Genomic DNA, 13,737 nt, shown 5'->3' with positions numbered 1-13,737 from the left:
GCGTTGCGCTCAGACCCACAGGCTGAGGATGGCAGCCAGCGGGATCAGTGCGCTGTGCTCATGGCAGCCAGCGGGATCAGTGCGCTGCGCTCAGACCCACAGACTGAGGGTGGCAGCCAGCAGGATCAGTGCGTTGCGCTCAGACCCACAGACTGAGGGTGGCAGCCAGCGGGATCAGTGCACTGAGGTCCACTCTTAATTAGAGAGTGACTTTAGTCCTCCCTAGTTAATGTGCTTAAAGAGCTATGCATGTTGCAGAATGTGTGACTGTCGCCACTTTCTGTGCCAAAACCGTCTCCACATATGTCCGCTCTCCTGAGCCAGGTTTTATGCCGCATGAACACAAACTGAGGTGTGTGGGGAAGGGCGGGGGGGGGGGATGGACCACGTGATGTCCTTGCCCTTCTCTTTAGGACGGTGCTTACTTTGTGGGGGGACTAGCCAGGCTCAGACCCGGCACTCACTTCTAATCCTTGCTTGATTATGTTGTGGTGTGTTGTCATTTTTATCCTTTTAACTGTCAGTCGGTCATGCTAATGTAAAAACAGCCGTGTGCACTGACCTGGGTCTCTTCATCCCGGGCTCGCGCGTTGCTATTAATGTACCTGACCACACAGGTGGGCAGGGCATGGCTATTTTATCAATTTTCATGAATAACAATGAGTTGGAAGGGGACCATGTTGGGCGCCGATGCTGGCCATGCCCGCACACTGCTCCACTCAGCCCGCATGGCATTGCTGCACATTCTCTACTGTAATAATCAGCAAAGTGGGGTGGCAACATGACAGTCATCAGCCAGCAGCCCCAGCACAGGGGCAAGGTCAGTGACGAGGCCTTTATCAGAGAGGAGTGCCCAGCACGAGTGGCAAACCAAGGAAGATGATCTCGCTGCAGTGCTTGACGGGCACGTTCAGCAGTTCAGGAATGATTTGCCTGCATTAGTCCAATAATTTACCATAGAAGGAAAGCATGGTGGCTCTTACTTTCTGTTGATAGAATGTTAAAATGTTCCAATTGCCACTGATGGGATGAGAGCAAAATATTAACAATAATATGCTGGAAAGAAACACTTATATTTATATTATTTCAAGACGCAATATGTTATGTCGATTGGGATCTGTGAATCACACCATGCACCCATCACCCTCAATGAACCGGTGGCATTTGCAGCCATAACACCAATTATGCTGGTACTGTATGAAGGAGGCATGGGTGCTGTCAGTGGGCTCGGAGCTGCCCGCCCCGATGGGCCAGTGATGTGCAAGAAAGTATTTGGGCTCTGGCCCTTCTTTTCTTAAAAGGTAAGCACTGCTTAAGGACTTGTTGCTACTTTTTACGGGTGCTAAGGGACAAGACTCCAGAAGAGCTTTAGCTCCCACTCTGCACTACACAAGATATACACTGGTATTTGTTGTGTCCGAACCGTTTTATTCTGTGCTTTACCGCAACATCATTAATAAATGGCGCTGCATGGCGCAATCCACTTTGATTAGTCTGTATCTTATAGTGCAAATAAAGGCAAACAGTAAGACTCTGAGCTTGCGCCTTTGCTGATGGTTGAGGATGCAGGAAAAGGAGAATGAGCAGCACTGCTGTGCACGAGTTTCTACGCCTAATCCTCCTTTTGGGTTTCCCAGGATACATTGGGCCTCATTACGAATGTTGCAGTAAGGCATCAACGGCGCCGGTAGTGCTACAGGCGTTGTCGTTGCCATGCCGCAAAATTACGAGTTTGCTCGCGGGGGGCACTCTGCATGCCTGGTCAGACCAGGCGTGCAGAGCGGCACCCGCAAGCAGACCAGGATGGTAGCAATGGTACCGTTATGAAGATACCGCTGCTACCATCCTCCCCATTCCCATTTCAGCCCTATGGGGGCTCAAATGGGAATGGGGACCTACTGGGTCTGTGTCCCGCGAAAGGGAATTCCCGGGCCCTCCAAGGTCGGAATGGCTAGGTAAGTCCCCTTTTGCGGGACCCAGACCCGAGTTTGGCGTTAGCCTTATTAGGGCATGGCTACCTCCAAACTCGTAATGAGGCCCATTGAGTGCAACATAGTTACATGTCCTCCGTGTATCGGCGGTAGTTTCATTTTCAAGCAGTTCAGTTCTGTGGCAGGAAAAGCTTATCCTAGACTGCATTCAGTCCAGGTAGTCTGAACGGCAAATAGCCTTTATTGCCGCCCTGATGCTATCGTTTTCCTTAAACCTTTGCTGTAATCCAGACTTCTTGCCTTCCACATCTTTAAGGTGCTGGCAGATGACTCTGCGCCGAAGCAAGGGGGTGGAGAAAACACAAAACTTTGGAGCATTTTCTACTTTTGTGACTACACATCTACTCGTCAGTTTCCTTGATCGCTTTTCGTTTATTGAGTGCAGCAAATACATTATTTCTCTGATGCCTTACAGCGGGACTGTTTGTTTTGCAAGTCACCAGGACGGCATGTTTGCAGTCGGCAGCAAGGTACGAAACTGAGGGGAGCTGGGAGCTACTTGGCCCCAGCTTGTAGTCTAGAAGATCCTGGTTAGCTGGACACTAGCCGCTACCATGAGCTATCTTTGGCTCCCCAGGCCAACTGATGCTGAACAAACCACACCTATGTGAAATTAACAATAAGCATTTTGGACAATCTATCATGACACAGCTAGATGACATTTAAAGCACAAGGGGATCATAAATAATTAACAAAATTATGTGTGCATGTTATGTGGAAGTAAGACTGGCAGAAAGCCATGTAATAGCTCGTCCTTCCCTAGTTTTAGCTCCTGGTCATTGGTTAATGCTGGATACTCGGGAGCTGTTATTAGCACCTGCTGAGCCAATCTTAATTTCCATCCATGCTTCAGTATACCTTTTTAAATTCACATTAGGTAGTGCTTTCCAGGTGGTGCAATTTTAAAGTAAACCAAAATTACAACTGATGCCCTTTGGATCACTCCTCATTTCTGAAGTATGGCAGGATCTTTTCTCTGTTCTTGTAGTTCAGAATTCTGGGAATGATGGGCCTCGGTGAGGCCCAGAGGTGGGAGGTGGGGGTTCTTACCTAAGGACCTATGTGACCATTCACGGTGAAGCCTTGCATGAGTGCTCCGGGGCCGATCTCCTGTAAGAGCATATTCTCTATGTACGTAGTGGGCTCCGCACTCTCGGCCCCCTCTGGGGGGCCCCAAGATGTGCACATTGCTGTGGCTTGCACTGCCTTTGGCGTCTTCTCCTCTATTTTAGAGCACCTTGACTTTCTGGGTCAGCTCCTTAACATTCGCCTGTATGTTCCGTATGCTAGTAGTGTTGTCGTCTACTTATGCTTCAATCTTTGCTATTTTCTCAGCCAAGGCGTGAACATCTTTTTGAAGTAGGCCGACGTCTATTATGACAGAGTGTATTTTGGATTCGAGGCACGACTGCAGGGCCGCAATGGCGGATAGTACTTGTTGTTCCCCACTACCATGCTGCGCAGGAGTCTCCGGTCCTAGCGGCAGTATGTGCCCCACTTGTGGTGTTGTTTTGCTGTCCCCGCTGCAGGCATAAGCATCCATTGTGGTCTGTTTAGCTTTCCTGCGACCAGACCAGCCAGGTATGCGTTTCGTCAGTTTCGCAGACCAGGAGCAGCTGGTTATCTCCACTAACGCTGTAACTCCGCTTGTCACGCAATGGAGTGCCTGTCACCAACTCCCAAAGCGCGTATGAGGCAGCCGGAGCTAAACCGGTGTGGTGTTGCTGAACACCAGTTCTCTACAACATAGTTTCCCGCCCTGTGTCAGTTCCGCCATTGTCTGGCGAGAATTCCAGCTTGTTTGGCCAAATGGGACTTCAAGCCCACTTTGCAGATCTGCTACAGCGGTCTGCCTCCCGGTTGCCCTGCCGTTCTGTCTCTGAGGGGCTGAGTATTCTGCTCCAATCGTGTCCCAATGGCGCACTGCAGGATTTTGTGGCACTTTTAGATGTCCTTTTTACGCTTTGTCCGTCAAGGCGCACCTTCACGATCTCAAAGGCACACTTGGTCAGGCAAGGACTGCAGGTTAGCTGATTCCAAAACAGCTCAGATCTGTCCCGCTGCGCTTCCAGGTTACATCACCAGTAGTAAAGCACCTGCAAGGGGTGAGCAGATGACCCCAAGCACTGTGGCGATTCTCACCTGAGTCAGATGTATCAATGGGGGAGGGGCCCTGCACACAGGTGTTTTGCCTCTGCACCGGGTGCGGCGCGTTCCAGGGCTAGACTTCTATCTGGCTGCGCCATGCCCAGATTTCTGTCGTTTTTACAGACGTACTGCCGTTGATGGCCTCTGTGTAGGGGCTGCTTGTCTCTGTACGGCTGCTGGAGCCGCCTTCTTTGCCGGGCTGCGGTGCGGGTACTCACTCGTTCAGCCTTCAGCATCTCCCTCCAACACACTTTGCCGGTGTGTGCGGCAGCTCAAATCAAGTGGCACATTATAGCTGTGAGTCGCGTTGTACCGTAGATTGGCACCGATATCCCCTCGCTCTCCAACGGGACACAGCAGTCACTTCGGTCGGCCGACAAGCGTGGTGGGCGCTATCTTGCCACTGACCGCTGGAGACCCACAACTAGGCCCATTCATGTGCCCAGGCTGTTCTGGATTCGACAACACTGCTTGGCGCCGAAATAGGCGCTTGCAGACAGATCACTTTAAGGATCAAGCAGGAGCTTTTGGAGTACTGCGTCCTAACAGTGTGGCAACTGGAGGTGCGCATATCCTTTATTCTGAATGGGTCCTTAAGATAGTGTAAGGATATTTAGGAAATATATACGCAATGCAGGAAGAGTAGCAATGCAATACGATAGCTAGTATAGATTGGGATGTTTGCAACAGTAGCAAAAAGATCAAAGCTGGACGTGAAAGATATCCAAGACAGATGAGTTACTGGGAAGGATCCCTTGATGCAAAGGAATGATGGTTAGGAAGGATGATGAAAGCCAGGAAGGATGCAGGTTGATTGGGAGTGGGGGGGGGGTGCGAATACATGGAAAGGAAGTCTATATAAATATGAATAAATGGGTAAAACTGATATACAAATATATTTTGGAAAGTGTGAGAAACCGACGAAGGCCATTCTGACTCCTGCTTTTCCTGGATCCTTTTTTCAGGTAGCCAGGGAAAGACCATTGCTTTTGGATCCTGACCCTGGGGGCAGAGAAGCGAGGGAGGTTCACCTGGGTAGAGGGTCCTTGGTGATTGGCAGTGGGGTGCCCTCGGGCGTGACACTCCCCTTTCCCTGTTGAGGAACAACCTAGCCCTCCCCAGGCCTTTGTAGGCTACTGTAGAACAGCTCCCCTCATTTTCAGGCTACTGTAAATCAGCTCCCCTCATTTTCTCACATTTGACATTTGAAAGTACTGGGAGGGTCAGGCGTGTCCCCTTTAACTATGGTCAGGCAATTCTGATGGGGAATCCACAACTTCAACAAAGGGTTACAGGTGTATAAAGAGAGGCCAGTGAAACAACGTGGGGAGTGACTGGGAGGTCTTTGTAGAAGCTGTCAGCAGGGGACCCTTGTCATGAAGGAGGCAGTTGTGGTGGGGCCTGATGGGAAGCCAGGACACCGGCCGAAGCCCAGACAAACGGTGGAGCCCCGTGGCCAGGTGGGCTGTTGAATTGCCACGAGAATGGGAGCCTTCGCGCTGGGCTGCGTGTAGCAGCATCTGCTTGCAATCAGGAAGAAAAGGATGCCATTTGCGTCCGTGCGTAGGAGGCGAAGACGCAGACGGGTGCTGCAGAGCACCAGAAGCGCAAGCAAGGCTTGCAGAGGCCAGTCCATAGACTGGCGAAGCAAGAAGAAGGCTGAGCTGCCGGAGAGGAAGCCCAAGACCGCTGAGTGTCGGGGGAGTCACTCGGAGCAGGACACCTCTAGAGCACGGTGTGTGACCAACACCTGCCGGTTAAGACTTATTGAAATGAGCGGGTGAAAACATGAAGCAATGCTGAAACATAAATCCAATACCGAACTGAATGAAAATTGGAACTTAAGCCAAAGCTGGCATATTAAATCCAAAAGTAAGATGAGAAGGATACATGGGAAGAATGGAGCAATGCGTTCAGATATTGGTTAGTGTCAAAAGGATTGCTGTTCTTCAAATTCTAGCAGTTGTTTGGGAACTATTTTTTTCCAACTATTTTGACTTGAAAAGGAATATTTGAAATAAGCTGGACATTAGTAACGGTGGTCGGATCAAAGTCTGGTTTCTTAAACAAAGGAATTTGCCATTGGTAGAATGCACCCACGCGGAGAAGCATCATATAGGTCTGTTATGAACTTCATGTTAGCAGAGCAAGAGTGACATGGATTGGTGATGACCTGAGCCTTTGTTACAGCTGTGTCCTCATCCACAGTGACTGTGTGGAAATAAGTTGCACCACCGATTTGGGGGCAAAGGGTAAAGCAACATTCGATTATGCCTTATTTTTGGTCTATGCTGCGACTTGGTCAGTTTTTCTGTAAAGACGGGTGTCGCCATATAAGCAAATTTAACTGATGGTTGGGGTTGTATCTTGGTCTGGCGGGGGTTGGGTGTAACTCAATTCGGAATATATCCTAAAGAAACAAACAGCCAGGGGGATACAACATATGTTATCCTTCTAAAGGTAGCCTTTTAAAAAGATAGCTTGCTGTTTTAGAAGTCTGTCCTATGCCAGTAAATGGTTGAAGTCTGCTTGCAGACCTGGTGACTCCTTGGGTTATCTTGCTTGATCATGCTTGATCATGATATATGCTATGATATGTGGCATTTATAACGGGCCTGTACACAAGTGTTCTGCAGAGACCTCCATTCACCCTCTCTCCCGCTCTTTTCAGATCATAGTGGACGATGATGACAGCAAAGTGTGGACGTTGTATGATGCAGGGCCCAAATCAGTGCGCTGTCCTATCATCTTTCTGCCTCCTGTCAGCGGAACAGCAGATGTATTTTTCCAACAGATTTTGGCCCTGACGACGTGGGGCTACAGAGTTATTGCAGTGAGTACTTGTCATGAAATGTTTTAATATCGTTAATGATTGCGTGTCCCACCGGACTATAGGAATCCTTTTCAGCTCCTGTTTGATGCCTTTATCCCAGCATCAAAACTAAAAATGGATATTGCAAAATGTTGTGTGTGTGTGTATCACTGCTAAAGTACAGTCTTGAAGATGGGGGTACGCATTGAATAGTTTCGTTTTAATGGAGTTTCTGCTAGCCTAGTTATCTCATAGTTTGAGGTGGATTTGGAGGTCATGCCAAACCTTCGAGTCTAAAAGCCCTCACTCAATGACTGATATAGTGAAGAAAGATAAGTCTGGTGTGAGATTAGAGGCTGCAAGAAGAGCCACCAGCAGTTGACAATTAATAGTCAAAAGTAGCCCTTTCTTTATTGTTCAAATTGGAGACCTAACACGGGCAGCCATCCAACCCCCTTGCCCTACTCTTATAACAAACCCTGTACCGTAGAGGAGATTTTCCCAAAAGAAAAATCCCAAATGGAGCAAACCAGTCTTTTCTTCAGGTTTTATTAGAGTTTCCATTGACTGGAGTGAACTCCTCACTTCTGTCGTAGCGGGGTTCTAGTTGAACCCCTTCATACTATCCTTTTCTTTCTTTTTCAGTGGTCTGTAGAACAAAAAATAGTCTTAACTAAGCAAGAAATCTTTTCGAAGAACCATTACAAGGTTTCATTAACAATGTGCTCCTTCCTTTTACACACCGTTTTTATGTGAAAATATCTTTCAAGGCCAAAGAAAGCAAGTTGAAAACCTCTTGAAACAGAGCTTTGCTTACTTTTAGGCCACTGCAGTCGCTCCTTGTCCTCTACATGCTGTAGAAGAGATCTGTACAGGAATGGAAGGGATCTGTTTTTTTTTTCTTCACTCTTTGAGGGTGCTGAACTTACTTTTTGAGGGCAACAAAGTACGTTTGAAGGGAACATGCCAAATTGAGCAAAACTGGGATTTCCTTACAAAGCCAGGGTGCTCTTCTCTGCCTATTTGAACATAAAGAAAAAAAGCCCATCTGTTCGATTTCTTGTTGGCTCACATGTTGCGCTCTTGGTGTTAGTCAAAACCCTAGGAGTGTAGAGAGGGGGGGAGGATCGACACCTACACATCTGTTGCTTTTCAGAGTTGTCCGTGCTCGCTCCATATTCATGGCACTAGAGGTTGGTGGCGATCGGCACAGCAGGGTGCAGACTGCGCCTTCTATTGGCCCTTTGTTTCCTGTCCATCGGGAGTTACGTCTAACAGGTAGCCCAGCATTTAATGAGGCAATTGGCATATGATTACATATGAGGAATATGACGGCCACCCTTGCAACGCTGTACTTACTTATGCACCCTTATCCGGCTAATTCATCGTCGCGTCAGAGTGCAATGCCTACATGAATGCCAAATCTATTGCTGTTGACTATTATGCCATCTGTGATGAACCCCATGGAGTCATCCTGGATTCTCCGGTGGTAACCGCCTCCCATGTTCCTAGGGGGTGGCACTGCTACCTGATCCTGACTTTGGGGGCAGCTATATGAGGGAGGATCACATGGGAGGAGACGGCATCTGGGGAGAGATCATGGGTTCATTGGGTGAGGCATGTTATCCCCCGTTTGCCCATGAAGCAAACACCCCGATACCCAATATCCTAATGGCCTGTTTCCATGCATCTATACCCCCTTAGGGAAAATAAATAGAGAAACCTTTTCCCAAAGTCCTTTTAACCAAACTTTCATCCTTGGACAAAAGCGTAACAGTTCCAAGACTGACTTTCCCATCTTTAATTTTCATCAATGTAGTACTGGCTCATCATTTGGAAAGACTGCTAGAAATTTGTCAAGAAATTCACATCAGTCAACCTCAGTGGACTTCATCTCCCACAATTACCCAGGTACTGGGATGAGGAGGAAGAAGGGAGAAATACAAGCAGATAGAGCCTCGAGCCCAATGCGCATGCTAGTTGTTTTCAAAATACACTTGTGTGCAGGACATTTAAAGAACGAAAACCAATTGCAAGAGACTGCTGCTGTTCGGAAGACGTACATCTCTGTGAGGCGCATGGTCCCTGGGAGCACAGATCGGTGTGGAGGAGCCAAGGGTCTCGCCAGCAAAGAGGCAGAGAAACGTTGTGCGAGTGGGACGTGCCGCAGACATGCCAGGAACGGAGGGAAGATTCCTGGGCATTTGGCAGTCGGAGAAAGCAATACTCCATTTACTGGGGCCTGAAGCAAGGCAGGTCTGCCAACGGCAAGCAGCGAGAGGAGGTGGAACGACTTGGAAGCAGTCTGGAGTGCAAAGTGGTTGGCAAAGCCTTGCTGTGTAAGCACTGTAAAGACAGACACAAGTGATCACAGTTTAATGGTATTTATTTAACTGTGTAGGTAGGTTAGAAAAACGCCTAATCTAATCCTAAATCTAAGATGTGAGCAAGCTTCGACCATCAAACAATAAGGCAGTCTGAATGGCGTCTTGTCAAATAAAAGGGCCTATACTAAAAAACCTATTGCTAGTCCTTGCGCTAATTTTAAAAAGAAGTGTGGGATAATGTTCATAAGAAAGAAAGAAGTATTCACAAATAAGTTAGGATGCAGTAGTTGGGATCTCCCTTCCACATGTTTTCAGCACGGGACAAAGTAGGATTCTGGAGCACAGCACACACTCGAGCTTCCCCAGCACGAGCCAACAGTTCCACTCTTAGTAATTGGGGCCTTCGGTCGTTAAGTCTCTTTTCTACAAAAAGTCTCTTGCCTCTGAGGACCAGATGTGTTTCAAAATAATAATCAAATGTTCTGTTCTGCTTGTACACTGGGTGATGCCTTTTCAGCCCTGGGTCCCCCTCTTCCGGGCTCAGACCCTTCTCGAATGTTAGCTTCCCTCTGCTCTGTCGGGTTCACTACTGCTTTCAACAGTTTCATCTGTGACGGTCACAAATCTTAATGTCTTTTTTAAAAAGTTCATTGTGGGCATCCCTCTGCCCGGTTCACTCTTTACTGTATATTGGGACTTCAGACTTAGGCACCCTTTTTATATGTTTTTATGATGCAGGATTTGCTTTCCGATCATCTGTCGGTCAGACTTTCGACTGTACAGAGGATTTTACTGTACCCCTCTATGACCACTTTGACCCCCTTTGCGTCTTTTCCAAGGCCTTCTGGTAATGGTAGTTTCAACAATTGGTTAATCACCCAGATTTTCCTGAGTGAGCACTCATGTGGTGAGGGACTCCTCTGTTGCTGGTTTTCCCCATTCTAGTATGAACAGATCTTTGTCTTCTTTCACAATTCTATAAGCCGTTTGCTACTTTCGTTCAACACAGTTTGGTTTCTTATCGGCTCTCCCCTCGACTCACCTGCTGCGATGAACTGCTTGGCTTTTCTTCTCTCTGGAGTCAAGGTTGGTACCACGGAGACAAGTGTTTCTCCCCGGCTTGGTTATCAGTGAAGAAGGGTCCTGTTTACCGTTGACATCTGCTGAAACACGCTGGCTATTGTTGCAGTCTTGCGATCCTTCTGTGGAGGTTTTACCGACCCTGGTCGGATAGCGCAAGGTCGCTTCTCCCCTTGTCACCCTCTCGGTTCGTGCCGTCTTTCTCCACCTCTTGAACTGCCTTGCTGAGTTAGCTCTTGAGGTGCGGTCTCACTTCCTCTACGTGACCAACTTGTGTCAAGCCAAATCATAATTACAAAATCAAAAATTACATAAATATTTAAAGTTCCTGCTTATTTAATATAAACAAAAGCCAGTTTATTTTGAACAATTTTCCAGCCACCTGCCGGCACCTTTGGCTCAAATGTGAGGCCTGCTTCAGAATACTTGACTGGCCACAATCTTGAAAGAATACTAAAGGCACTGTGAGGAGACCAAACCGCATTTTGGTGCTGCACAAAACAGAATAGATGTCCGTTTGGCAATGTCACCAACAAAATCAATTAGTAATCATGTACAGAGAGGAAAAGTGAATTAGTGGAAAATGAATTCCTGTGTTACAAATATTTCTAAAGCTTTTGTTTGGTGAGTGACACTACCAACACTTTTGATAATGTTACTTGTAATTGAGTAATCCTGGAAGCACACTTTATATCCAAAGTAACCAATTTCACTCTGTGCCTGCTTCCACGTTTTTGAAAGTTAATTGCCGGCTGAAAATGAAGCTGGGTGCATTTCAAGCACACTGTTTTGAGAAGAGCAAGCCCGGCAAGGTTTTCTTTTCTAGTGAACACATTTTGCTTCATTCCTACAGCGCATTGGCAACGCTGTCTTTGCTTTGTTGCTTTACAACAAATCACTTCCTTTGACAGGAAAAGGAGATAACGAATGATAAAGCAGCCTAAAGTAAACTGAGCTTACTGTTGGCATAACAAGACCTCCACAATATAAATACTTGTATACTTTCCTCTCAGCACTAGGGTTGGTGGTCTTATGCCATCTTGAAAGAGTTGTTCGACTCCCCAGGGGACACCTGGGCCAATTCTCATTTGTAAACCCAGTACTTGGGCTCAGTTATCTTGTTACATTCAGAGAGCAATAGGAGCATTCCCTGCTGGAAATCAAGTTCTTTTAATGCGTTTGAGTTAACAGTGAACACTTTATTTTTTTGACGAATTGGCAACACCATTAGAAGCGACAGCGCTTCCTACATCGTTTGGCTGGCTTATTGGGAGCAGACACACTGGGGCTTGACTGCTCTACAGCGTAAGTGGGGACTCAAAAAAGCACCTGCTCATTGATTAACAAAATATTCACCATCGCTTTGCCAGTCATGGACATCCGGCGAGAGAATGGCCAATGGAGAAGTTAGCAAGTATGCCATTTTCACCTTCTTTCAATTGGTAAAGGGCCTAAGCTTGTCAGTTATTGTTCATGTAGCACACCTGCGCTGACTGATGCGGACGATGATGGAGTATTTTATGCTTTCACCAAGATGTAGAAAGTGTGCACCTCATGGCTCGTTCCCAATGACTAGAACCAGTTTATAGACTTCATTGTTGCTGCACCAAATCAGACTGGGATAGACTTTGGAAAGGCTATGTTGATATGTATTGAAGGCCAGGTCATCTCCCCCCCCCCCCCCCGTCCATTGCGACACGTGATTGAAGAAATGCTTGAACTCATGCATAAAGAGCTTGAGTGGGTGCTACGGTTTCTGCCTCAAGATCAGTTGAAGCTCACTCGTCTGGGCCTCACTGTCAGTTCCCACAAGATGGCCTGGCCAAAGGAGGCTAGGCTGCAGAGCATAAAGCATGTAAATCAGTGATCTTAGGTTGAATACGTCGTTGCAATACATCGTTGTGAGGTGCAGCACATGTGTACTGATGATTGATTGAGATAAGGGGACCCCAAGACCACGAGCTGCAGGGAAGTGCAAACTTTCAGGCATGTATCAAGTTAACTTTACCCCGTCCCTGCCCTTAATTGTAATCAGGACCCTTGCCATACATTTTAATAAATTAAATCCGACCCCCTCCCTAAACGTAATTCATTCTGACCCTTTCCCTTAACTCAATACTGACCCTCCCCTTAATTTTAACCAACCAACTAACCCTTATCCCATAACTTTATTGACTTTTACCCTTTTATTAAAATAAATTGGAAAAAAGACCCACTTCCTGTCCCATCCAGAGAACCTCTCCCCACCCTTGATTGGTGCTGCTGGGGATCACGTGACCCAACTAGCACTCACTGGACCCTCCCAGGGTCGCCGGCAAAGGGTAGAGGATAAGGGCGATACCTGCTCCCTGCCCTGAAACCGCCCCCCCCCCTCTATCCAGTGGACTACAGAAAAGCGGGCAAAGGACAACACAATATGATTCGAACCAATTAGGTTCCTGCTGCTTTGAATTCAGCCACACTAGCATTGTAAAGAATTAGCTAACGCTTTGATCTTAGCCACAATAGAATTGCTCTGAGTTCGTTCATGCCGCTTTTGAATTTGCCCACACAACTGTGCTAACTTGACTCCTGCAGTTTTCTGAATTAGCCACAGTAGAATGGTTAAAATATTTGGTTAACGCGGCTTTTGAATCTAGCCACACTAGAACTATACTAACGTGGTGCCCTGAATTTAGCCACACTAAAATTGTAATGATTTGGTTAACGCTGATTTTGAATCTAACCTAGGGTGACCAGATTTCCAAAACGAAAAACCGGGACGAACAACACCATAAGAGGGACTACTCCACCGCAGCCCACACATTACCGCCCCTCCCTAACACGCCCCCACAACCACCACCCAACCATATTTCCAGCACATCTCCTTTCTATAAAGTGTACATGATCTCATTTGCGCAGTTTTGTCCGTGAATCTTGGCATGTTAATTCAGAAGAAGCGTTTTCTGTAATTGATATTAGATGGCTTGCTGTACGCTCATTTCCAAGCCAGTCACTGTGGTACAGTCAGTAAGTGTTGTGACTTGTAGTTGTAAGGTTGGGGGTTCGAGCCAAACGTACAACTTCAAAATTCTGTACGCATTGTGAAAAAAATTACGATTTTAATGACCGTAGCCACCCAACCATGCAAACCCCAGACGGGGTTTCTAAAATGAAAAAACTCCCGGGACCCCGGGACGGAAGGTGATTTCCCCAGACTGTCCCGGGAAAACCAGGACGTCTGGTCACCCTAATCTAACCACACTAGAACTATACTAACGTGGTGCCCTGAATTTAGCCACACTAAAATGATAATGATTTGGTTAACGCTGCTTTTGAATTTAGCCACAATGGAATCTTACTGACCTAGTTGATTAGATTTAGTTTAGACGAGCGCCTC

The 13,737-nt window shown here is 47.1% G+C and overlaps 1 protein-coding gene across 3 annotated transcripts in view; it reads left to right on the top strand.

Annotated features, from left to right (window-relative positions):
• SPG21 (SPG21 abhydrolase domain containing, maspardin) overlaps positions 1-13,737 on the top strand; it is a 328,600-nt gene that overhangs the window by 214,143 nt on the left and 100,720 nt on the right. For 2 of the 3 annotated variants that reach the window (XM_069625084.1, XM_069625085.1), the window contains one exon: positions 6,811-6,972. The exons of the other annotated variant lie outside the window; for it this stretch is intronic. In XM_069625084.1, coding sequence (XP_069481185.1) covers positions 6,811-6,972 — 162 coding nt within the window. The remainder of the gene's footprint in view (positions 1-6,810; positions 6,973-13,737) is intronic. 3 annotated transcript variants of the gene reach the window in all.

This window comes from Ambystoma mexicanum, chromosome 11 (assembly GCF_040938575.1).
Source record: "Ambystoma mexicanum isolate Mex_15411 chromosome 11, UKY_AmexF1_1, whole genome shotgun sequence".
In the NCBI taxonomy this organism is placed as follows: domain Eukaryota; kingdom Metazoa; phylum Chordata; class Amphibia; order Caudata; family Ambystomatidae; genus Ambystoma; species Ambystoma mexicanum.
The sequence above is the reverse complement of the archived record's forward strand: the minus strand, read 5'-3'. Positions and strand labels throughout refer to the sequence as shown.